General features: G+C 40.7%; 1 protein-coding gene and 1 pseudogene across 4 annotated transcripts in view; one reads left to right on the forward strand and one right to left on the reverse strand.

The window, feature by feature from the left end:
- LOC309415192 (polyadenylate-binding protein-interacting protein 1) overlaps positions 1-10,488 on the forward strand; it is a gene marked incomplete at its 5' end in the record, with an annotated part of 40,784 nt that extends 30,296 nt beyond the window's left edge. For all 3 annotated transcript variants that reach the window (XM_082012640.1, XM_082012639.1, XM_082012641.1), the window contains 6 exons: positions 842-967; positions 4,367-4,473; positions 5,751-5,868; positions 6,001-6,055; positions 6,661-6,754; positions 9,397-10,488. In XM_082012640.1, the coding sequence (XP_081868766.1) occupies positions 842-967; positions 4,367-4,473; positions 5,751-5,868; positions 6,001-6,055; positions 6,661-6,754; positions 9,397-9,490 (594 nt within the window). In that variant the 3' untranslated portion in view covers positions 9,491-10,488. The remainder of the gene's footprint in view (positions 1-841; positions 968-4,366; positions 4,474-5,750; positions 5,869-6,000; positions 6,056-6,660; positions 6,755-9,396) is intronic.
- A 2,824-nt stretch (positions 10,489-13,312) lies between these two features.
- LOC309415132 (uncharacterized protein C5orf34-like) overlaps positions 13,313-26,666 on the reverse strand; it is a 33,666-nt pseudogene continuing 20,312 nt past the window's right edge. The window contains exons 4-8 of the transcript in view: positions 21,540-22,180; positions 20,826-20,927; positions 15,752-15,874; positions 13,620-13,711; positions 13,313-13,388 (exon numbers count right to left, since the gene is read on the reverse strand). The product of the transcript in view is annotated as an uncharacterized protein C5orf34-like (transcript). The remainder of the gene's footprint in view (positions 13,389-13,619; positions 13,712-15,751; positions 15,875-20,825; positions 20,928-21,539; positions 22,181-26,666) is intronic.

Genomic DNA, 26,666 nt, shown 5'->3' on the forward strand with positions numbered 1-26,666 from the left:
AGGTATGGGAATCTTCAAAATGAGCAATTAAAAATGCAGACCTTTAAAGAGACTTCTGAAGGTTGAGCCCTTGGCTTATGCATGAAGCTTGAAATCTTGTATTTAGATTTTTTTTTTATCTGATATGTACAAAAAAGTTTATGTACACATAAAAATTCTTTGACCTGTGAGTTCAGTAAGTTCACCGATTACTATAGTGTCCTTAAAAATATATTTTTCACTGGATTATTTCAAAGGTTTGATTTAAGCAGACACTGTAAAAATGTTCTGCTGGCACGAGGAAAGAAAACTCTCTGACTTCCATTTTTGTTCATAAGTGGGCCTTGAAATCTAATTTTCACTTGCTAGAAGTAAAAAAGAAGCTTTCCAAAGGGTTTGGGGGAGGGGGAGTTGCCCAGTTTGGAGTATACTGTTTATTTTTAAACTATTTTCTATAGTTTTTAAATATATAAAGAGTGCCTTCTAGAAGTAAGCTACTCTACAGCTGTAGAGAATGCATAACACAGGATGGGTAAGAGCATGGGATTCTGAGAATTTGGGATGATATGGACCACTTGCCAGGCATTTTGCAGCTTTTCTTAGCAATTTCTTAGCAAAGAAACAAAATGCTAGATAAGCATTGTTATGTATATGTCAGGGTTGTAAAGATATTACTCAAAGTCTGTGTTCTAGAATAGTTACAGTATTTGGCATATTCTTCCAACTGAAGAGCTCAACTATGTTAATCACAAACCAAATCATACAGCATTTGAGAGAAAAAACGTGACTAAATTAATTTCTAAAACTCAAGTCTTTTAAATGTGGTTTGTTGTTTTTTTGTTTTTTTAAATATATTTTGCAGATTAAAGGAACAAAGGGACAGGTAACACGAGCAGAAATTCTTCAAGAAGGCCTTCGGGAATTACTAAATGCACTCTTTTCTAATCCTGTGGATGATAATTTGATATGTGCAGTGAAACTGCTGAAGGTGAGATAGTAGTTTTAAAAGAAGAAAAAAGAATTAGTGGGTTGTTTTTTTAATATATCATCATAGTCCTGAATGAAAGAGGGAAGCTCACGAGCACTACTTGTTTATATAATCATATGTAGATCATAATATTTTTTAAATACAAATACTAAGATACTTTGGGTTTTTTCTTGAGATTTTTTTCATCTGGGATAAGTAAAAATAGAGTACATGATAGCTGACAGTGGAAAGTGAGGAAAACAAGATATGGTCCTATATGGTTACTGCTGGTGAACCTGTGGAAAAAAAAAAAAAAGAAAAAAAAAAATCAAGTGAAAGCTTATTTCTTTGTGCCACAGGCTAGAATGGATTCCTGGGCCACAGATTCAAGATCCAGGGTAACAGAGGTAGCCACATCACATGATTCCTTCTGTAGGTCGGTACTATAGTATGTGGTTAACAGCTCTAATTAAATGAAGTAATATGGAGAGGCTTCTAATTATCGGTAATTAGAAATTCATAATTTATTAGGTAAAAGGAGGGAGGGAGTATTTCACCTCTTAATCAGCATGAACACTGACGGACAGTTGCTTAACTCCAGTATTCTTGGATGTCCAGCTCATATGATTCCATGCCCTGTGAATGCTTTAACTGGATGCCTCAAAAGAGAAATGAGCGATGCATGAAGTCAGTGGGTTGTGCTTCTGGAACACATAAAGCGTAGATGATAGCATCTTATGATAGTATTTCTTGTCAGAAAGATGAGAATTTTTGCATGTCTAAATGAAGTGCTTGAAGATTGGGAAGAGAAAGTGGAGAGACTTTGGATAATGGGAAGAGTGTTTTGGTTTTGTTTGTTTTCAAAAAACCCTACTACACAAGGAAAGCTATGCAGGGAGCATTAAGTTTCTTTTTGAGACAACGGATGTACCTTCATACCTTTGGGAGCAGTGGAGGAAACAAAACTGCAAATGAGGAAATATTTATGGGGTTTTATGTATTACATCATTAGTGGAGCAAGCTGTACTTTTGTTTTTCTTACTACCATTATGAAATTGAGCAAACAAAAAAAGTAACGCAAGTACAACAATTTTACTTTTTTTAAGTAAAATGCAAAGCCATTTGTGCATGTATAAGAGCAGTAGAACTGAAGCTACGGTGCAAAGGAGTAAGCAATCCCTTTAGCTCTCCTTTTGCCACTTCTGGTGTGGGAGAAAACTCTAACCAACTTGAATGAATTGTGGGGTTTTGGATACATTCTCTGTTCTGAAGGACACTCAACAGTTAGGGTTTATCACTTGAGGGTTTGGGGTTTTGGTTTTTTTTGCAGCAAAAGGTTCTCTCAGTTATTTCCTACTTTATTGGCTGCATCATTACTACTGTAGAAATATATTTCTCTTTCATGATGAAGACAAGCCTCTTTGCTCTTAAGTTTTATTTAGGAAAAAAAAAATTTAGGCTCTATGCAGGGAGAAACTTATATCTTCACAAGCCATGGTTATACTCATAGTTGTGAAAACAGTTTATTTTAGGAATGAAGGTTAAAAGCTAAAAAATAGAGTACATGATAGCTGACAGTGGAAAGTGAGGAGGTTTTCTGTTTTTTGTGGTTGGTTGGTTTGTTTTTCCTCATTCTTCCCACTTCTTCCTGCTCTATAATTTTTTCAGACTCTTTTATCTTAAATTCCATTTCTGGGAGCTTCTTTTGATATGGTGAATAGGGAAGAGATTTTAACATCCTCCAATTTAAAACATTCAAATAAAGTTTGGATGTTTAAGCAGGTTGCTTCATAGCATATTCACTCCTGCAGTCAATCCTTATGTTGAAAGTGCTCCCCTGAGGCAAGGCCCACTGAAGGACCCTTCAAATAGGCAGTACACAAATCAGGAAGCTTTCCAGTACTACTGCTGTGTTTTCTGATTATTCCCCAAAGAAGATGGGAGGGCTCTCTATTTCTGTGAATATTCACAGAAATATTTATTTGGCTTCAGTATCCATTCCAGAATAAAAGACAGTTTTATGTGATTTTTGTTTTGTTTTGTGGGTGTTTGGTTGGGTTTTTTTTGTTAGGGTTTTTGTTTTGTGGGGTTTTGTTTGTTTGTTTGTTTAATGCACGTGTTTTCCGATGTCTCAAAGTATCTATAAATGTTGGAGTGTATCTGTAGCTAGACTGGGCTACCTCATGAAACCTTGGTTTCGCTACTGAAGCAATAAATGTCTCCTGTTGTCCTTTCCATTTAATATAGTGATAGATACAGGTTTTTCACCTATTTGCTTTGCTGTATATTTATTTTTAATTAAACCTTCTTGGTGCTGTTATCTAATTACCTAAGATCAAGGCAGGACGGCAGTAGAAAACTGGGAATGTGAAACAAGTGCTGACCAAGATGCTTGCCTTTATCTTTGCATTTTATTCCTTTGTATCATCAGATGCCATTCCAAGCACTTTTGGATCATGTACTATTTATGCTGAGTAGATCAGGAATTGCTATTAACTTCAACCATAGTGGCAAACTAATTTTTCCTAGTTTAACTCTTATCTCCTACTGTGCAATTATTGGGCAATGAAGTACCTATTCTTAACAGAAAAGGCTTTCATCCACAGCAGTTCTAGACTATCTGCTGCTAAAGGTCTCTCAGCAGCAGCTTCAGTCTCACATATTTTATGTATTAAAACTCAGGCTGGCTTGGTCAGATAATTCTTGGCTCCTCATATATACCCAGGTGAAATTCTCTGGCATGTCTGATGTTAGGTATGTTGACTGAAGTCTTTCTAAAGCTTACTAACCTGTTGCTATTCTCAGGTAAGCCTGTGGCATCATCTGCAAAAATATGGTCTCTTTTTTCATAGCATGTACTTAAAGCAATTAAGATCTGACAAATGCTGTTAGTCCTTTCAAACAGGATTCAGAATGTTGCAATATTTCTGTGTTGACACAACCCAAGTAACAGTATGGTCAAATGCAATCTCCATGTCCCATTGATGTGCAACTTCAGAAAGATGATGAAATGTAATGATTTTTCACAAGAAATCACTGCAATATTAAAAAAAAAGTTACATGTATGCATTTTGTTGTAATGTGACTGTTTCACAGTGTAATTAAATCACTGGAAAGTTGTTTCAAAATCATGTTTCAAGACTGAAAGGAGGGAAGTGCCACTTGGCTGTGAACTTTTAGGCAGCATAAACATTGGACATAGAGTTACCATACCGTCTGTAGTCTAACTAACTATTTACAAGGTCTATTAATCTGTTTAGCAAAAAGATGTAGGAGATTGGGAACTTCAACCCTCAGGTAGTCGCACAATGCATCTAAATATTATGGATTGTTACAGAGTCTCTTCTGTTGACAGTTTCTTAAAGTTTTATAATTTGCTTTAAAAAAAAACCCAATCAATTGCTAATCCCTTGTCTTTAGTTGACAGGCTCAGTTTTAGAAGATGCCTGGAAAGAAAAAGGAAAGAATGATATGGAGGAAATGATTCAGAGAATTGAAAATGTTGTGTTGGACACAAACTGTAGCAGGTGAGAAGATAAATTTATGTGCAGTGTTTTGGGGTGGTTTTTTGGGTGTGTCGTCGTTCCCCCCCCCCCCCCCCCCCGACAACATACCTTTTTGGCAGGTTCTTACTACAGGCTGGAAAAGAATGAGTGGTTGGCTAATATATTCTGCTTCTCAATTTGCAATCAACTGCATGCATGAGGTTATCTTATTCTGCTGTATTTCACCCTCATTCTTGCAAACTTACTAAAAACCTATAGAGGGTTCAGACATTGCCTGCAGCGATAGGACAAGGGGTAATGGTTTTAAACTAAAAGAGGGTAGACTTAGACTAGATCTAAGGAAGAAATTTTTCACAATGAGAGTGGTGAGGCACTGGCACAGGTTGCCCAGCGAGGTGGTAGATGCCCCATCCCTGGAAACATTCCAGGTCAGGTTGGACGGGGCTCTAAGCAACCTGATCTAGTTCAAGATGTCCCTGCTCATTGCAAGGGGGTTGGACGAGATGACCTTTAAAGGTCCCTTCCAACCCAAAGATTCTATGATTGTGACCTGATCTCTTGCCATATGGAGGGAGGACAGCAGGTAGCTGGTAGCATCTGTTGGTTGTAATTTAGCTGCCTCCCAGAGAAGATGAGGAAAAACTTGCTTCAGGAACCACAGAAAATAGCACAAGCCTGAGGCTTCAAAGACACAGAAGCATGAATTTCTTTTAATAGAGGAAACTACTGAAGATTTTTTTTTTTCCTTAATGAGACTCACTGAACTTTTCTCCATGGACTTGCTTAAAAGAAGCAAGCAATTTCTCTTATTTTAGGGATTAAATGGGTGGTGGTATCTAATGTATTGGAGACATTACTTTTCACTGTTGACTACAGAATTTCAATGTTATTTAGAGAGCTAAAGTTAAGAGCATAAATTAGATGATTAAAATACAATTTGAAAATCACCCCCTGTTTTCCTCAGTATTATCCTTTTATAAGAAAAGGATTTGTTCCTCAACTTGTTCTGCAGGTTTGGTATCTTAAAAACTATAGCAATTTCTATTTCATATGGACTCCTTACTTTATCACAGAGGAAGTAGAGCGTGAATGTCTCATAATTGAGAGGGACACATAAAGCATCTAGACTTGCAGGAAAAAAAAACCAAACTACTAACTCAATATTATCTGCATACTGGACCAAATTTTGTCCTTTTTGGAGCTTTTTTTGAGATCTAAATATCTAGTATATGCAAGATATAGCCCGATTATTCCTTAGCACATAACATTCTAACTTTTGTGGTGCTTCTGTCTTTCAGAGATGTGAAACATATGCTTCTGAAACTAGTAGAACTACGATCAAGTAACTGGGGTAGAGTTCACGGAACTTCTCCACATACAGATGCTACCCCTGAAAATGACCCAAACTATTTTATGGTAAGAATGTACTGACACTTCAGTTCTTTAATTTAATGTGAATTTAACTTGATTCATAGACAATTACATTGCTGAAAGCTACGAACAGCTGTCTCTGAATGCATATAACTTACTGTATAACTTTATTCTTAGAATGAACCAACATTTTACACTTCTGATGGTGTTCCTTTCACTGCAGCAGATCCAGGTACGTCACAAGCTTAGTATACCTGTCTTCTCAATCTTCTTTAAAAAGATATAATTAAGTTTGTCCTGTTGAAGTACATAAGTTGTTCTTAAAATATCTGAAACTCATACAACTTAAAAGACAAAATTATGTCTGAATTCCTGACTTTGTGTAACACATGCCTTATTCTGTACTAAAAGAAGGTTTGAAATGGAGAATGTGCCTTTGAGTTCATGTAGTTCAGAAGAATTTGTGCCATAGTCCTCAGCACTTGGACTTTCCAGGAAGCCAGAAATCTTAAAGTCTTCTGTTGTTTGTCTGTTGTTAGTAGCAAAAGCGTTTGTTTCTTCCTTGGTTTCTTTGTTTTCTATAATCTGAGTGCAACATTGCATGACATCATTTGAGGTAAAGACATCTGTGACTACCTTTACAGTTCTCTGGGAAGATAAGTATCATTCTTAGAGGTTGATTGATGTCCTGAGAAAACACTGTAGCAGGAGTTTTTTTCTATAATATGTTTCATGCTATTTATGGTTTCATTAAATAGGCTATTTTCAAATTGTATAGATGTATGTTAATTTAGAGGACTAGTCATATATTACTTGATCTCATTTTTACTATGCCAGATTATCAAGAAAAATACCAAGAGCTGCTTGAAAGAGAGGATTTGTTTCCAGATTATGAAGAAAATGGAACAGATTTATCAGGACCTGGAGATCAGTATGTTTTCTTTTTGAGTGATAGTTGGGTTTTTTGTTGTTTGGGTTTTTTTTAACACTAGTTATTTTTACTGCAGACTTAGGAATCCAGTCTTGACAAAAATGAAACTAAATAATTATTATTTAGCCCTACAATGTAAGTTATGTGTTTGTTCAGGTGTAAGTTGGTTTGTAATCACACAAATTTTATATTTATCCAACTGAGTAGGACAACTGAATTTCAGACATTCTTGCACACATACAAACATTCTCTTCTGCATTTTAGAATAAAAAATTTGCAAGCAAAATGAAGCACTAGACTTTCAAGTGTTGGTAGTGAGGCAACCTCAATTCGACTGATGCGTATACACATCCTAGCTAGAGATAATTACAAAATTTTCAGTGTCTTTCAAAGGGAGAAGGTTGTTAAGTTTCTCTCCTCAGGATAAGTAGTATTCCTTCAATTAAATGGCTATTCAGTATTCCTGTAGAACAAGAAAAGCAACCTAACGGCAAAAGGGGAAGCAATAGATGGGAATATAGTCTGACTTTCTGACACCAGTTTATAAGAATTTGGTAGGGAACCAGTTGTCATGGTTTAGCCCCAGCCGGCAACTAAGCACCACGCAGCCGCTCACTCACTCCCCCTCCCTCAGTGGGACAGGGGAGAGAATTAGAAAAAAAACTCGTGGGTTGAGCTAAAAACAGTTTAATAGAACAGCAAGAAAGAAAGAAACAACAATGATAACAACAATAATAATACCAACAAAGGAATGTACAAGAACAAGTGATGCCCAATACAGCGATTGCTCACCACCCAGTGATCAATAGCCTGTCCCCGAGCAGCGATTTCCGCCCCCTGGCTAGCTCCAGTTTATGTACTAGGCATGACGTTATATGGTAGGGGATATCTCTTTGGCCAGCCTGGGTCAGCTGTCCTGGCTGTGTCCCCTCCCAGCTCCCTGTGCACCCCCAGCCTCCTTGCTAGCAGGCCAGCACAAGAAGCTGGACTGTCCTTGACTACTTCGCAACAACCCAAAACATCAGCACATTATCAACAATTTCTCATCCCAAATCCAAAACACAGTCTCACACTAGCTTCTGTGAAGAAAACCAGCTCTATCCTGGCTGAAACCAGGACACCAGTGAAAGAAACAAAGTCTAAAATAAATTGCTCCGAGTTTTGTACTCATCTGGTTGAAGGCGAACTTTCAGATCATGATTTGATACCCAAAAACATTTTCAGCGTTGTGTTTATGTGTGATAAGAGAGCTGATCTGGATCAATTTTTTTTTGTTGTTAGTAAATTAGAAAACTTTTAGATGACACCTAGCTGAGGGGAGTTGCACGAACTTTGGAAGATGAATTAGAGATGTCATCAGAAATCAGCAAGCTCATACTGTGGGGGGGAAAAAAACTAGCCTTGTGAACTGCTGTACTTTCATGAACAAATTAAATGCAAAATGGAGACAGACAGCAGTTAAACACAGCAAATCTGAAGAGTGACATGTGGAAGTCTGATTCAACCTTCATGCAAGGTGACTGTGGAACCTTCTTTGTTGAAGGCTTAAGAAAAGCTTAGACAAATCTATCCTGATCCTCTGTCAGCTATTTCTCATGACTGACATCAGGGAGAAGGGTTCTATGTTGAGTTTCTTCTCAAGTCTACACTTCTACAGGAAAAGAGGAACAAATAAAATAAATATGTAGACTGCTTCTTTAATGAGCATGCCGATTCCCTTGTTTGGAACTAAGGCACAGAAGATAATAAACTGGGCACCTGAAACTAATGCACACTTTTTGAGAGTCAATAGCTGCTGACTTGTTTTAAGACTGTTTAGAATTATATACGCTATCATGTTCAAGCTACAACTCTGTTGTCCTAGTTTATGGTGATGAACACTCCAGTTGGACCTAGAGAAAACAAGGAACACTCAAGTTACTTCCCAATAACTGTGAGGAGAAAGCAGGCTGTTAAGTGATCCCCGTCACTTCCCAGCTTTATTTTGAAACTCTGTGGTAGTCTCTCTCCACTCTGCACAATACTGATTATCATTAATGGGATCCAGTCTTTTCTCTGACCTAAATGAGACAGATCTTTTCTGAAAGACTGGTTACCATGTAATAGAAGGTAATATAATGCAGATGCAAAAGGGAGGTGAATTAAGGTTGCCTTCTTTCATTTATGAACAACTAGGAATACAGGTTTTCTATATAAATATATTTTTCTGACTACCGTGCAACCAAGACAGTTGATGCAGTATTTGAACTAGGATGTTAATCAACCAAAATTATGTTAATATGATGCTAATTATGTTTTTTTAAATACATCAATGCAAATGCATTATTAAATGTTGGAAAGCTTGTATTGCATTATTGCATTTTTCTGTCATCTTGGAAACTATTTTTATCTTTTAACCTGTGGACAGCATAAGATGATCTAAAATGGTCACAAACGCTGTAGCAATTTGTACATATCTATGCTGCTTTGAAGTTTCTGTTTGTTTTCCTAGTATCCATATTTTTTTTTTTGTCCCCTTTTAGTAAACGTCATAGTTAAAACAGAGCTTTACAAATAGTAGTTATTCTTGACATAAATATTTCACCTATTTACTGTTTCTGAACATCTGTACATAAACTTAACATTTTTTGATATTTTTAAAGGTATTTTGATGACCTTGATGACAAGATGGATCCAGAAATTGAAGAAGCATATGAAAAATTCTGTCTAGAATCAGAACATAAGAGAAAACAGTGAGATGTTACACATTAATGTTAGTTTATTAAACCAGTTTAGGTATGGTTAGAATACAGGGGGACACAAAAAAATTGTACACAAATAAGGGAAATTTAGTTTCTCCAAGTATTAAAGTTATACAATTTCCATTTTGTTAAACAGAATCTGCCAAAAATTGTGAACTTATGCCTTGTACCTTAAAATGTTGTGTATATATCATAGTTTATTTTATGTACAGGTATATGAACAGTGTTTTGGCTGAAAAAAATTTGATTTTAAAAGTATCATAATGGAAATTAAAATTTAATGGGGAACTGTCCCATAAAATTGGAGGGGGGGCGGGGAGGGAGGAGGAAGAATAACTTGATCTAAATGTAATTGCTTGCTTGGTTTAGTATACATTAAGACTTATCCGTTTTTACCATATAAAAGATCTGGTATTTAATTTATTTTTTTTAACTAAGGAGCATACGATCCAAATATGGATTTTTTTTTTTTTTTTTTTTTTTTCCCCCTCTGTAGATCACCATCATGAAATCATGAGAAGTGGTTTGTGAATGGTTTGTTTGGGGGTGGGGTGTGTTTTGTTTTTTTCCTTTTCCTTCCTCTTCCAAAACACATATGAGTGAGGTTTGGACTCTTTTTTTCCTTGAATAAACATGTTATATATCAATATGTGAAAAAGCAAGTAGTATTTTGGAAGTTGGGTGCTTTCAAGACCTTTGGTTCAGGTAAGCTTATTTTCAACTTCTACAAGCAAAAACTATCCTTTAATTTGCTGTGTTCTTCAAGACTACGTGAATATAGTTATGTTTTGACCCATGCTTCTCTAAGAGTATGTGCAGTGCTTGATATATTTTTTTGAAGGTATCATGTCTAACCTTCCAGCAACCCCTGTAACTTTCTCCATTCTTCTAGTTATTTTATATAGTTTGTTTTAATTTTGTAGTTTGAGTAAATTAATATGTTTCATAAATGTTGACATTCTGAAGCCAACTGCTCTTTTTGACCCCATGTTAGTCTTCCTAGGATACATCATTGTTCTTGACAAACTCAGTTGTACTTCTTACTGTTACCTGTTATTGGTTAGACTGAGTAGAACCTCTTACCAAAACCAAATGGGAAATATTTCCCAAAAGGTAGCTACTATAAAGAAAGCATGTTGAAAATATGCATGTAAATAATTCTGTTATTTGTTTGGTGAAATAACTTATGTGTCTGCTAATACAGTGAGCACTGATTGTTTTCTGGATACTCATTTAGGTTGGAGTTCTGGAAAAGAAAATTTAACTAGCTTTGTTTCCTTTGATATAATTTCCACTATCTTTTTGCTTTTAAAGAAAATATTTAACTTTTTTTTTTGCATTCAAATGCACATTATAGTACAGTAACAGTGTCTTCAAGGGACTCTGCCTCACATGTTTAGTTTTGCATCTTTTGTACAGTGTCTTTTTTCCTGAAAAGTAGCCGTCAGACTCCAGATGTATACTCTGTCAGCTTGTGGAGACAGTATGTCTTAGATGTAGATAATATGCTAAGTCATCTCGTTGAAAAATTTTGGGAACTAGGAATTGTATATTTAAGGCAATTCAGATCAAGGTTTGCAAAATAAAATTTTTTTCCTCCACCAGAAATACTGAAAAATCAAACTGGGACTTTTGCTCAAAAGAGTAGAGAAGTTTGTGGTGTCTGTGCATATGAAAGTTTGTAAGAGCTTTAAGCCTGTATTGCAGTAAGGAAAAATTGGTTTTAACTCTGTCCCACTGAGTAAAGACGACAGGATAATCTTTGCTTTAAACATTTAACAATCTATCCTACTTGTCTTAAATTTCACAGGAGTCTAATACCAAATTAGTAATGGGGGAATGAGATGTGAGACAGAAAAAGAAAGAAGGAGGTTTTGTGCTGTCACAATCACCATTTGCTGCTTCTCTGCCCACTTTTAACTGCCAGTAGTTCTGTGGAGGATAGAGGTGGGTCTTGAGAGGTTTAGAGATGATTTCACCTGAATTTACAAATCTTAAATGCACTGTGTAAAAGTGTTTTTCATCTACAAGTTTCTGAACAATACCTCACAGATAAACAACCCTTATGTATTGGGTTTGCATGGCAAGGTTTTGGGAGCGGGGGGGCTGCAGGGGTGGCTTCTGTGAGAAGCTGCTAGAAGCTTCCCCTGTGTCCGATAGAGCCAGTGCCAGCTGGCTACAAGATGGACCTGCCACTGGCCAAGGCCGAGCCCATCAGCAACAGTGGTAGCACCTCTGGGGTAACATATTTAAGAAGGGGGAAAAGAAATGTCACACAGCAATTGCAGCCAGAGAGAGAAGTGAGAAAACGTGAGGGAAACAACTCTGCAGAGACCAAGGTCAGTGAAGAAGGAGGAGGAGGAGGTGCTCCAGGCACCAGAGCAGAGATTCCCCTGCAGCCCCTGGTGAAGATCATGGTGAGGCAGGATGTCCCCCTGCAGCCCATGGAGCTCCACAGGGGAGCAGATCTCCACCTGCAGCCTGTGGAGTACCCCACGCTGGAGCAGGTGGATGCCCAAAGGAGGCTGTGACCCCGTGGGAAGCCTGCACTGGAGCAAGCTCCTGGCAGGACCTGTGACCCTGTGGAGCGAGGAGCCCAGGCTGGAGCAGGTTTGCTGACAGGACTTGTGACCCTGTGGGGGACCTATGCTGGAGCAGTCTGTTCCTGAAGGACTGCACTCCATGGAAGGGACCCAGTCTGGAGCAGTTTGTGAAGAACTGCAGCAGAAGGACTCACGTTGGAGATGTTTGTGGAGGACTGTCTCCTGTGGGAGGGACCTCACGCTGGAGCAGGGGAAGAGCGTGAGGGAGGAAGGAGCGGCAGAGACAACGTGTGATGAACTGACTGCAAACCCCATTCCTTATCCACCTGCACCGCTCAGACGGTGAGAAATTCGGGTAGAGAGGTAGAGAAATTCAGGAGTGAAGTTGAGCCTGGGAAGAAGGGAGGGGTGACAAGAAGGTGTTTTAAGATTTGTTCGTATTTCTCATTATCCTACTCTGATTTGATTTTTAATAAATTAAATTAATTTTTCGAGTCTGTTTTGCCCGTGATAGTAACTGCTGAATGATCTCTCCCTATCCTTATCCTGACCCACAAGCTTTTTGTTATACTTTCTCTCCCCTCTCCAACTGAGGAGGGGGAGTGATAGAGCGGCTTTGGTGGGCACCTGGCATCCAGCCAGGGTCAACCCACCACAACCTTTTAGTTCCTTTGAGGTCTTTCACCGGTGTTTCCCTGTTGGCTCCTATTACCTCAGGAGCCCCTGGCTCATCTCCATGAGACTTCAAGTGTGCTCCAGTGTAGCCAGCACATCTCAGAGCAACAGGCTGAGGGCCTGTTTATAGGATATACTCGCCATTCTTCCCTCTAGACTAGGTCTTATTCCCTATAGCCTGTATAATCATCCTTATAACGCAAAAAGATTTATAAATCTTCAGCTACATATAATTATCATATCTGCTGCTGGAAAATGGCGAGTTGTTGGGATCACTCTGCACGGCTCGACCTTAAGGAGAAGGAGCTGTGGCATTGAGAAGCTGGTAAACAGCTGGACACCTGCAGGGCTCAGCCTTGAGGAGAAGGAGCTGTGGTAAACAACTAAGAGGAAGCAAAGGAGCGCGTGGACACCTGCAGGCAGTAAATCCTGACTCTGAGAGGCGCGCATGGACAGCGCGTGATATTTTGTATATAGCCAATTGCAATAATGTGTGTAACAAGCTGTAACCAATCATGAGTGTGTGTGTGGTGACTAAACAAAAATTATGATATATATTAGAGTCAGATAAGACAATAAACTGCTTCGGAGTATAACTCTCATAGAGTTGTGAAGTCCATCTTTCTCCCGCAGCGAGTTAATGATAGCTTAGTCTTATAGCAGTACTGAAGCATTCTGAGAAAAAAAAAACAAACAACCCACAACCAAAAGATTAAGCATTTCATACTTACTTACTATAATGTCTTCTAAACAGTTGAGACCTTTGTCCTGTAAGTTTATAGATGTCCTCAGTGCTAATATAAATTTATTTAATTTTTATACTTAATGTCATAATAAGTATTATGTGTAATTTTAACTACTGTCCTTTAAAAGTCAGAGGAATTAATATAACAAAGATAAAGTTACTTGGTTGCCTGAGTAATAATGGAGGATATAGAGTATGGATTTCCTGGTACATCAAGAGGTAGACTGTTTACCAAACACATATTTTCTTCTCTCTGCAGTAAAGAGCAGAAAGGAAAAGAGTTATTTATAGGTACTGTAGCATGAAAACAGTATTTAAGAGCTTGCAAGATATGAAATTTCTGACCTTCCAGAAAGCAGCTATAATCACATTTAAATTTGTCCACCCTTAATTCTGCTTTAAAAATAAAAATATCCAAATCTAAGGACAGAAGAAAAAAAAAACTTTTAAATTTGCAAATATATTTAATAAATGGTGAAAAAGCAAAGGATAAATTTAAGAAACACAAATGGAGTAAAAGCCATGACAAAGAAACTTTTCACATGAAAACCAAGAAGCATTTCTGCTATAATACTTCTAGCAACTCTCCCCCCTTCTCCACAGCAAGCATAATAACCAACTCTTGGGTTTTTTTCTGAATTGTTCTAGGTACCTAAGAAAGAAGAGATTACTATCCCTCCATACCAGCAAGCACCACTACTACTGAGCACTAAACATTATGTTATGGGACAGAAGAGATTAAAGGATTGCATCTCCTTTCTGACTTTCAAATATATTCTGACCCTAACAGGAAAAGAGAATCACGTGTGATGATGTATACTGTCTTGCAAACATCCTCTTCAGTACAGTGCCGTATTTCTCTCCTTATTTTCCAAGAAATCCCCTTACTCTGCTGCTCAGCTGTGAATACTGCACTTAACACACTTCCCCCCTCCATCCCCAAACAGATCTCACTCAACTAGATTACAAGACGTAAGGGTGGCAGAGTGGTAGAACAGGGCTTTCATAAACATACATCCTAACTGTACAGGCTCATTCACTTGCTCAAATGCATCAGAGCATCTCACTGCAATGAACAATTTCAGTTCAACTGCTTGTTTTGTCTCACAGATGCTAGTCCATTTTTCTCCAGCATGTGAACTGCAAATGTGGAAACAGAAGCTTACTACCTTCTTTTCTTTTTATCTTTGCAGTTCGATGCAATGCATTACATTAAGCACTGCATAAGCACTTGAGAGGATCTCTACTCTGGGAAACTTAACAATAGGTAGACAAGACACACACATAGAGGCAAAACCATTTCTCCAGCACTGAACAGCTGGTCTGTGGCAAAGGCAGAACAGAACCTGCATCTTCTAGGTTCTGTCTCCATACATTAAAAAAGAAAACACTTCCAAGTACATAAAGATTAGACTAATCAATATATTAGTTTAAAAAGTAAACTACTCTTCTAAATTAGTGAGAAATGGATTGTCGTGGTTTAGCCCCAGCTGGCAACTAAGCACCACGCAGCCGCTCACTCACTCCCCCTCCCCCAGTGAGACAGGGGAGAGAATTAGAAAAAACTCGTGGGTTGAGCTAAAAACAGTTTAATAGAACAGCAAGAGAGAAAGAAACAACAATGATAACAACAATAATAATACCAACAAAGGAATGTACAAGAACAAGTGATGCCCAATACAGCAGTTGCTCACCACCCAGTGATCGACAGCCCATCCCCGAGCAGTGATTTCCGCCCCCCGGCCAACTCCAGTTTATGTACTGGGCATGACGTCGGATGGTAGGGAATATCTCTTTGGCCAGTCTGGGTCAGCTGTCCTGGCCGTGTCCCCTCCCAGCTACCTGTGCACCCCCAGCCTTCTTGCTAGCAGGCCAGCACGAGAAGCTGGACTGTCCTTGACTGCTTAGCAACAACCCAAAACATCAGCGCGTTATCAACAGTTTCTCATCCCAAATCCAAAACATAGTCTCACACTAGCTTCTGTGAAGAAAACCAGCTCTATCCTGGCTGAAACCAGGACAGGATATTATAGAATCTTACTGCAGTACTTACTTAAGCTTGTGAAATAAGTGTTACAATGCATAAGATTTTTCTTATTGTGTCTAAAATTTATGAAAATACATTCTGAAAGAGAAGGAATAATCTCATTTTTTGTATGACTGATTACTTGATTCAGTCATTATAGTAATTACCAATGTGGGGACTTCACTATAGACTCCATAGCCAAATGTCTTAAAACTAAGAAAGCTGCTAACTTGAAGGAATTAGGAACATATTTTAAAATAGTTTTATGCCTTTTGTTCCTTTCTGGATTGCATAATGTACAAAGGAGTTTCCCAAAAATGCTCCCTCTGACTTAAAAATGAGTCATCACCAGGATAAATTTCTGTGATGCTTGTCCTACCATGGATAAATCTAAGAGAAATAACAAGATTTTTAAGAAGTATTTAAAATGCTGTGTCGCTAGACAAGCAAAACAGGTTAGTACACTTGAAGAATGCACTAAGTACAAACACATTTTCAACACAACTCTCACATGAAAAACTTTATACTGTTTCACAAACAGCAGAGTGTACCAATTGTTTCTTTTAACACAGAAGATTAGCATTACCACTCTTTGTTTGCTTGGAGGGGGGCGGGTGTGTGTGTGTGGGGGGGGTGAGTGTGTTTGTTTTTAAACAAGCTAAGGAGAACTTTTTTGTGTTGAGGTGAACATCTCACGAGAGCTGCTCAATCCCCATTCCACCGATCACAAAATATAGGAATCCTAAAGAGAAAATCCACTCTTCTTAGTAGACCAACCCTACCTAGTGTACGCAAAGAGAGAACTGTCAGATTGAATGTTTCCTGAACAACCTGAAGCCTTAATTTCCACTGCAGCTGTGTGTTTTTCACTAAGAAAGATCAGTGGTCTTTTACTTGCGATCATATGATATCCTGGAGTCTAACATCCATTTAATGACCCAATTCTGCAACTCTGCGGTTAGATGCCTGGACTTCGGTAATGGGACTTTAAGACTAAGTATGGCTACTCACTATACTTCCAGTTATAGTACTGAAAAGATGCTAAACATTTTGTTCATATGAGATGAAAATTTAGGAATTACACTGAGAAAAATGAAGAACACTGGGCAGAAAGATTAAAGCTTTAAAGACTGATTATGCTTTTATCAAAGACTTTTAGATGCTGATAGTAACTGTAGCATTTTCAAAGTTTGTATAATAGATTTGAAAGGGCAATTAAAAAAAAGGTTGCTTTTTTTTTAAACAACATATGGACAAGGTGATTTACCAGGAAAATCTACAGTTTAGCTGCCTGCAACATGCAAATTATGTAGGTCACCAAGACAAACATTTCTAAAGTGTGAAATCTTCAGCATCAAAAGGAGTGATGTAATTTGCAAAGAAACCAATCATCATAATTGTCAGTGAAGTCTGTGGGAGCTCCAGCTGACCAGTAAACCTCTACAAAATCATATCACTTCTTTAAAAGCCTTAAATATGATTTCAGATTGATTGTTTCAGGCATACCCAATTTCAGACCTGGAAATATACTGTACTAGACAATTTGAAGCTCAATGAACAAACAGCAGAAATTAACAGAATCTTACATGAAGACTGTGTACAATTTCTCAAGGGGTGAGAAAAGATGAAATGTCTTACTTGTCCCTAATTCCCATACAAATGAAGTCTTCCAAAGATGAACAGCATGATCGAAGCCACCGAGGCGAAGGGCTACGGAGCGAAGGATCGCGTCGGGGGACCCTTCCCGAAGCGGCCAAACCGCGAAGGCAGCAGCACAGGGAGAGAGAGGGTGCCCCAGCTCCCCCCCCCAGGCCGGCGGAGCGGACTCCTAACGAGCGGCAGCTCTGACTCAGCGTGGGCCGGGGTTCAGAGCAGCGGCGGCGGCGGCAGTTTAAACGCCAGTGCGCCCGCCATTTCAGCGAAGCCACCGAGGCGAAGGATCGCGCCGGGGGACCCTTCCCGAAGCGGCCAAACAGCGAAGGCGGCAGCACAGGGAGAGAGAGTGTGCCCCAACTCCCCCCCCCAGGCCGGCGGAGCGGGCTCCTGACGAGCGGCAGCTCTGACTCAGTGTGGGCGGGGCCTAGAGCGGCGGCGGTCAAAGCCCCTCGCCTACAAGAGCAGCCCCCGGGAACGCGAGCGACCTAGAGCGCGTCGAACAGGGCGGGCAAACAGGACGTGGCGCGTCAGTTGGCGCAGGCAGGGTGTGCAGCGTCCCCCTCCGGCACTAGAGGCTCTCTGACAACTGGCCATCGTCCTCCCAGAGGAGGCTCAGCCATGGTCACCACTCGGCTGAAAACCGTGGCCAGAAAGAATGTGGCGGCACAGACGGAGCTCCCGCTCGAGCACGCGGCTGTCCAAGTATCCGGCTGCAAAGAGTGCCTGAGCCTGTCGGTTGTTCCAGAGACCAACGGGGACACCACCTGCGTGCGGTATGACCAGGTGAGCGACCTGCTCAGCCTGGTGGCAGAGCTGAAAGAGGAAGTGGAGAGGCTGAGGAGCATTAGGGAGTGTGAGAGAGAGAGAGAGATTGGTGGAGCCGCACCCGGCCATCCCTGAAGCAGGGGCAGCTGGTGGAGGCTCCACAAGCAGCAGGGGATCCCCTGCCCTCTTGCTGCCAGGCAGAAGGAGGGGACCTAAGAGATGAGGGGAAATGGAAGCAGGTCCCTGCTTGGAGAGGCTGGTGAGTCCCCTCCCAGCCTCCCTCACCGTCCCAGCTGCCCTTACACAACAGGTATGGGGCTCTGGAACGTGAGGGACAGGAACATGAGGACCCTGACGAAGGTCTGTCCAAGGGGGTGGCTGTTACAGACCACCCAACCAGGATGAAGAGACAGATGAGACATTCTATAAGCGACTGGCAGAAGTCTCGCATTCGCTGGCCCTTGTTCTTGTGGGGGACTTCAATCTACTGGACATCTGTTGGAAGTATAACATGGCAGAGAGGAAACAATCTGGGAGGTTCCTGGAGTGTGTGGAGGATAACTTCCTGACACAGCTGGTGAGTGAGCCCACCAGGGGAGGTGCCTTGCTGGACCTGCTGTTTCCAAACAGAGAAGGACTGGTGGGAGATGTGATGGTCGGAGGACATCTTGGGCTTAGCAACCATGACATGATAGACTTCTCAGTTGTGAGTGAAGTAAGGAGAGGGGTCAGCAAAACTGCTACCATGGACTTCTGGAGGGCAGACTTCAGCCTGTTCAGGTCACTGGTTGAGAGAGTCCCTTGGGAGAGAGTCCTGAAGGACAAAAGTGTCCAGGAAGGCTGGCCAGCCTTCAAGAAGGAAATCTTAAAGGCGCAGGAGCAGACTGTCCCCATGTGCCGTAAGAAGAGCTGGCGGGGAAGGCGACCGGCCTGGCTGAACAGGGAGATTTTGCTGGGACTCAGGGAAGAGAGGAGAGTTTATCACCTCTGGAAGAAGGGGCAGGCAACTCACGAAGAGTACAAGGATCTCGTTAGGTCAAGCAGGGACAAAATTAGAAAGGCAAAAGCCCAGCTAGAGCTCAGTCTGGCCACAGTCGTGAAGGATAACAAAAAATGCTTCTACAAATATATTAATAACAGAAAGAGAGCCAAGGAGAATCTCCATCCTTTATTGGATGTGGTGGGGAACATTGTCTCCAAGGATGAGGACAAGGCTGAGGTACTTAATGCCTTCTTTGCCTCAGTCTTTAATAGCCAGTCCAGGTATCCACAGGGTATTCAGCCCCCTGAACTGGAAGATGGGGATGGAGAGCACAATAACCCACCCATAATCCAGGAGGAAGCAGTTAAGGACCTGTTAAACCACCTGGACACCCACAAGTCTATGGGGCCTGATGGGATCCACCCGAGAGTACTGAGAGAGCTGGCAGAGGAGCTTGCCAAGCCACTGTCCATCATTTATCAGCAGTCCTGGGTAACAGGGGAGGTCCCAGAAGACTGGAGGCTTGCCAATGTGACACCCATCTACAAGAAAGGCTGGAAGGAGGATCCTGGGAACTACAGGCCTGTCAGCCTGACCTCTGTACCGGGGAAGATCATGGAGCAGTTGGTCTTGAGAGTGCTCACAGGGCATCTGCAGGACAACCAAGGGATCAGGCCCAGCTAGCATGGGTTCATGAAAGGCAGGTCCTGCTTGACCAACCTGATCTCCTTCTATGGCCAGGCGACCCACCTAGTGGATGAGGGAAAGACTGTGGACGTTGTCTACCTGGTCTTTAGTAAAGCCTTTGACAGCATCTCCCACAGCATTCTCCTGGAGAAACTGGCGGCTCGTGGCTTGGATGGGTTTACTCTTCGCTGGGTGAGGAACTGGCTGGATGGCCGAGCCCAGAGAGTTGTGGTGAATGGCGTTAAATCTGGCTGGCGGCCGGTCACAAGCGGTGTTCCCCAGGGCTCGGTTCTGGGGCCGGTCTTGTTCAATATCTTTATAGATGATCTAGATGAGGGAATCGAGTGCTCCCTCAGTAAGTTTGCAGATGACACCAAGTTGGGTGGGGGTGTTGATCTGCTGGAGGGTAGGAGGGCTCTGCCGAGGGATCTGGACAGGCTGGATCAATGGGCAGAGGTTAACTGTATGAGGTTTAATAAGGCCAAGTGCAGGGTCCTGCACTTTGGCCACAACAACCCCATGCAACGCTACAGGCTTGGGGAGGGGTGGCTGGAGAGCTGCCCAGCAGAAAGGGACCTGGGGGTGCTGGTTGACAGCCGGCTGAATATGAGCCAGCAGTGTGCCCAGGTGGCCAAGAAGGCCAACAGCGTCCTGGCCTGTATCAGGAATAGTGTGGCCAGCAGAAGTATGGAAGTGATTGTGCCCCTGTACTCGGCCCTGGTGAGGCCGCAGCTTGAATCCTGTGTTCAGTTTTGGGCCCCTCACTACAAGAAGGATGCTGAGGTGCTGGAGCGTGTCCAGAGAAGGGCAACGAAGCTGGTGAGGGGTCTGGAGCACAAGTCTTATGAGGAGTGGCTGAGGGAACTGGGGTTGTTTAGTCTGGAGAAGAGGAGGCTGAGGGGAGACCTCATCGCTCTCTACAACTACCTGGAAGGGGGTTGTGGCGACATGGGTGTTGGCCTCTTCTCCCAAGTAACTAGTGATAGGACGAGAGGAAATGGCCTCAAGTTGCGCCAGGGGAGGTTTAGATTGGATATTAGGAAAAATTTCTTCACTGAGAGAGTGGTCAGGCATTAGAACAGGCTGCCCAGGGAGGTGGTGGAGTCGCCATCTCTGGAAGTGTTCAAAAAACATGTGGATGCGGCGCTTCAGGTCATGGTTTAGGGAACATGGTGGTGCTGGATTAATGGTTGGACTTGGCAATCTTGAAGGTCCTTTCCAACCTTAGTGATTCTGTGATCTCCTTCAAACCTATAAAACACACCCTGGCTCCATACAATTTGAATTAGCTGAGGGCACGAATACTTTTCAGTATCTTGATTCTTCTGTAGAAAGAAGTCACAGAAACTCCACCTGTATTAAATACAATAAAAGCTTTTATTAAGTTCGAAGGTGTGTTGTTTTGGTTTTGTTGGGTTTTTTTTTCTTTTTGCTGATAGTTTCCGTATCCTAAATGGAAATATATTTCTATACCAAGAACAGATGTATGCACATGTATTCAAAGGAAAAGCAGCCACATATTTTCATTGTCCTCTGATTCCTTAGTTATCCACATTATTTACCAAATTTATTTTGTCAAACCTGCATAGGTTTTTTGATTATTTTTAGTGGTGCTGACAGAGAATATATATGACCGGCCCACCTCAGAAGTATTATCTTCTCAAAAACAAACACAAACCTGTGTTCTCTTTCAGCATTCTCTTTTTCATTTATATATTTATACGGCATGTCAGAAAATAAAATTTATTTTTCTCTGGACTAATTACTATTTATCCATTACTGTAGGATACAGAATGTTGGTTTAACAAATTTCACGTTTCAAGAAGTTCCTAATAAAAAAGAACATGATAGTAATTTTTTTATTTCTTATAGCTAGAATTCAGTTATTTTGCTAGAGGTTGAAGTTCATAATTGCAGAATTGTAAAACATATGTTAACAATTAAGTAGTAAACAGTTTAAATTACCTGTGTAAATATGGAGCTCTGCAGCTGAGTGGTAAAGCTGTAGGCAAATGAGAAAATGTTTCATGTGTTTCAGGGTCTATTAAAGTCTATAGATATATGGTTGTTATTCTCACATCTTCATTACATTCTTAATAGTATGTCAGTTATAGTGCACTAATGCCAATGACAAAGGGTATTTCCATTCTTCTGGGCAGGAGGAAACAGACCAATGCTGTGTAACCCAGATGTATTCAGAAGAACAATTTATGTAAAACGAAGGGACTCCATCTCTCTCTCTCTCTTTGGTCTTTTGGTTTGGTTGGTTCCCTGTATTTACCTTCAGCACAACCATGTTCATTCTTCTTATTCTCTGTTCTTGTTTGTTTTGAAGACATTTCTGGAACAGAATTTTTACTTGATTTTCCATACTGATCTCCAGTTTGATAGTTGCTGTTATTTTGAGAAGAATGCGAGAATGCTGCAGATAACTGGCTGACTTTGCATAAGAACTCTATTGTAAATTCTTGCTGCAATTCTGACAGGTAAAGGTGAGCATAACCATCTATTGATGAGATCTTCACGCTGCCATTGTCTATACATCTTGTCAGATCAGCCATAGCAGGGTCAGGCCATCTAACTTCTAAGACATCACTGAAAAGAATCTAATACAAGAAAAAGGATAGGAATGTGTTGCAAGATAAAAACAACATGCTTGCCAGGAATTACAATGGAGGATTTACATTTAAATTAATTTGGTCCTTCTGCAAGGTGATATATGACAAGACACTTTACTCTCTATTTATTTGCATACATGAACTCAAGAGGAAGCAAATATCTAACCTTCATATCCACCTCCTCCTGTTCTAACAGGGTTCTATCTAGCAATAAGGTTGTCATTTAATATCCGTTCATAAACTAGTAAGATACATGGCCAACTGACCAGGCACAACTGCCCACAGACAGTAGATATTTCTGTTTCCAACTGTTTCTTAAGAAACACTGAAGAGAAAGCCTAAATTATCTTGATCATATCAATTATCAGTAGAGTTTATGGAAAGTCCATGTTAAAATTGTGTACGTTAAAATGCCACATGCTCCGAAATCTTCTCTTTATTTATAAAATTAAAATAAGCCTGTAAAAATGGCATGTAACATGTATTTATGTGTTTTTACCAAAACAGAAATTTATTGAAAACGTTTTGCAGCTATGTGGGTAAACTTAATTAATCCCCAGCACCAAAGATTAAGTTGCACATCTATTGCTGGGATGTGGATAGAGCATATTTCTGAAGAGGAATTTAAAATATAATAAAGATTTTAGACTTTTACAGTACAACATTTGGAAAGTCTCAAAAGAATAGCCTCATCTTACTGCAGTGATATTCAAGTACAGACTGCTGCTTCAATTAGCATTTTTGTTCAAAACAAACAAAAAAACATTTTCATGGCATATGCCCTTGTGCTACACCTTCTACAAAACTGAAGCAGGTGATTCTCAACAAATTACTCCAAACAAGCACTGCATCTACCTCAAACCCCAGATTACAGCTTTGCCCAAAGAGGAGATATAGTTAGATATAGTTTAGAAAATGCACTAATCACATCCTGAAACTAGAAAAATTCTGTCAAGATAGAGAATGCTTTTCTAGTCATCAGCAAAAGTTCTGCCCCAAAAGGAGATATTTTCCTTTGTATTGTCCTTATGCCTGATCACTGCACAGAAAATATCCTTAGTCTGCTTTCATTTGAGGACTCCAGGTATAGCACTGGATAAACACAGAAGTGCAAACTCTCTCAAATAAGGTGTGGGAAAAAAATAATTAACCAAAGATTAGTCACACTCCTCAATTGTTTTATGTCAATTTAATCAGCTTTGTCTCATTTGTCTGAGCTTTAATCAAATATGTTTCAGCCAGGATCATACTTTAGCCCAGCACTGGAAAAGCCTGGAGTCCAATAAAAATGAAATATGACAGCATAGTATTAGTAAGGTGAGAAAGTCTGCTGAAGGTATTTGGGGCATTAAAGATGAAAATTTACCATAAAGAATTGCAAAAGGACCCTAAAAAAAAAAAAAATCAAGTGGGCGGACAATAAGGCTGCAGATAAAATTTCAGTGGAGATAAATATAGTGTGATATAAATGGGAAAAGGCAATCCTAAATTTACATTTAAAAGGATGGGCTCTGAGCTGACTACCACCACCTAGGAATGAGATCTTGGTGTTATGATTGACAGTTCCATGAAAACATACTCTATGTTCAGTAGCAGTTTAAGCAGTATATAAAATGTTAGAATTTTCTAGGAAAGAAACAAGAACAAAACAGAAGATAGAACTATGCCACTGAATATATTTGTGGTTAATCTGCATGTTGAATACTATATGCAGTTCTACACAGGCCACACCACTGACAGGATCCCCCTCGTCAAGCTGCCTAGAGATGTGGATAGTGTGGCCAAAGCAGAGCCTAAGCAAACCATAGTACTAGATTGCTTATGCTTGAATTCAAAACAAAGTAATGCAGTATAACTGTAGAAGCATTTTTTTTTTTTTTTTTTTTACTCAGTGGCCCAGTAAAAGTACTATTGTCACAGCTAGTAACAGGCCACAGGTCTCATGCTAACTATGCCTTATGTTAACTGTGCAAAGCCCCAGGCTGGCCTGTTCGGCTCATTACCAACTTGTTATGAGAACACGATGAATAAACTGGAGCTTGATAACTGATAACTGTTATCTTGTTATAATGGACTGCTGAAGTCTGGGAAATAGCAAAGGCCTTGAAAATGTGGGCACTGGTTGAAAATAGAGGCCACAGAACAGTAAACTGATAGTAAATTGCTGGTCACTGAAGTACAATCTCAAGAGCTACAAAAAGACTACTTTTGCTTTAAGAAAAGCAGCAGCTGATAAACCAAAGGGGAAAAAAAAAAGGTAAGAAAAAAAGGCAAGCAACAGGATAAGGCACTTGCTACGGCTTGGGAAAGTTATCCCTCGATATCCTGAAGCAGGTAGTCACAGTGGAAGCTAAAAGTTAGAAACTGTCTAGAAACTCAGCCATCTTCCAGAAGAACAAGATCCTGGCCCAGGGGGAGGGTGGAAGGTTACCCACTAGTGCTAAGGACAGTGCACCAGCTCTGTGGTGCTATGCACTTGCAGTGAACATATGGTGACGACTGTTAAGGACCAACTGCTGTAATTATGTAGTGATAGTGTTTGACAATGTTTTTAACAACTAAACATTAGCATGAAGTGTGTTGCTAATGAAACGCCAGTCTAAAAGTTTTAAATCAGGTGAGTTTTAAGTTTTATCAGGCTTCTAAAGATTCCCACCACAGTGCACACACTCACATAGATTCAGCAGCAACACCAGAGGGATGCTGATGTACTCCTACTTTCTAGGAGTAAAGCTCCTAGAAACAGTAAATGGGGGCTAAATGGACCTTCAGTCTGACTTGGGGTAGCCGTTCCCACAGGGTGACGCTCTGCCCCAATCCTCTCTCAGGCCCTCTTAACAGACTCACTTAGGTACATAGGGGGAAACGATAGGATTCTGAACCTGACAGCATCTCAGAAAATACGTCGTATTTCACTGAGTCTTCCCTGAAAGGTTTCAAGTACAGCAAAGTGACAATAGATAAAATAGCTCATTCTATTGAAAGGGTTAAATACCTGGCAATCACTGGCTATGACCTTAAACATGTAACTTGCCTGACAAGATCAAGCAGACCTTGAGCAAGCTCGTTAGGCTTCCCATGTAAATCACTGATAACAGGAACTCAGGACATTTATGCCGAGATAAGCACCAAAGAACTAGTTTAAATTGACCTCCTTGTACCATTCTGAGGCCGAAAGACTGATGAGCTAATTCAATGACTATATATATGGACAAAGGAAGCCCAAAGTTCAACTAGCGGACAGCGTGAGGAAGACTATGGACGACCACCCGAGGGTGAAAAGACCCTAACCCTAATTTTACTGCGCATGCTCGGACTATGTAAATGAATTCTGGGAACTCATCACCATAAGACTGCCCTTCTCAGGGAATCTGATGAATATGTATGATTTTTCTGTATATTAACTGATGTGCTTTACTAACCCGTTGGAGCACACATGGTGGAGCAATCCCCAGTGCTGCCCAGCACTGCAATAAAGAATGCCTGCCTTCTAAAACTTCAAACTAAGTGTTAGAGGGTTTTCTTGCTGACTTTCTGGTATCACATGTAGCGGTTGCTCCAGAAAACAAACATCGGAAAATGAATGCCCCCACTTCTCCTCCTTTCTCTTAGCTTTTATTGCTGAGCAGATGTCAAATAGTATAGGATATCCCTTTGGCCAGTTTGGGTCAGCTGTCCTGGCTGTGTCCTCTCCCAAGATCTTGCCCACCCCCAGCCTACTGGTGAGGGGGGAATGTTGCGGAGACAGCCTTGATGCTGTGAGAGCACTGTTCAGCAGTAGCAAAAACACTGGTGTGTTATCAACACCTTTCTAGCTACCAATACAAAGCACAGCACTATAAGGGCTGCTATGGGGAAAATTAACTCCGTCTCAGACAGAACCAATACAATTTCCACCTCTTATTCCATACCATTGGCATCATGCTGTTACCGAAAAAGTCGGCAAGAAAACCCTACCGAAAAAGTCGGCAAGAAAACCCTCTAACACTTAGTTTGAAGTTTTAGAAGGCAGGCATTCTTTATTGCAGTGCCGGATGCACGGGGGATCGCTCCACCTAACGTGCATGCGCTGAAACAAAAGTTCATCCTTCATCCTTTATATACCTTAAAGACATAAATATTCACACATTTTCCGAGAAATCTCCGCCTCCCTGCCTATCTACTACATTTACATAATGCTAGCATTACAAAACTACACTACGCATGCATGGGGGTCTCGGGTGGTCGTCGGTGGTCGTTTGGGGAGTTAGCCCCCTACTCCTTTTTCCCTTTTATGGTCACGGGTCTCTTGAGGATAATTTCTTCTCCTTGGATGTTTGCCCCTTCTGTTGTACAGCCAAGCGATTCTTTCTTATCATCCTTGTTTGAGCACTCCTGCTAGGATGTTTCTATTCTCAAGGTTAAGATATCTTCTCTGTCCTCATTAATCTCTCAGTCCTTGCTCTTAACTCTTCCTTGTTTTAATTTCATGAGG

Source organism: Phaethon aethereus (assembly GCF_964289735.1).
Source record: "Phaethon aethereus genome assembly, chromosome: W".
Taxonomy (NCBI): domain Eukaryota; kingdom Metazoa; phylum Chordata; class Aves; order Phaethontiformes; family Phaethontidae; genus Phaethon; species Phaethon aethereus.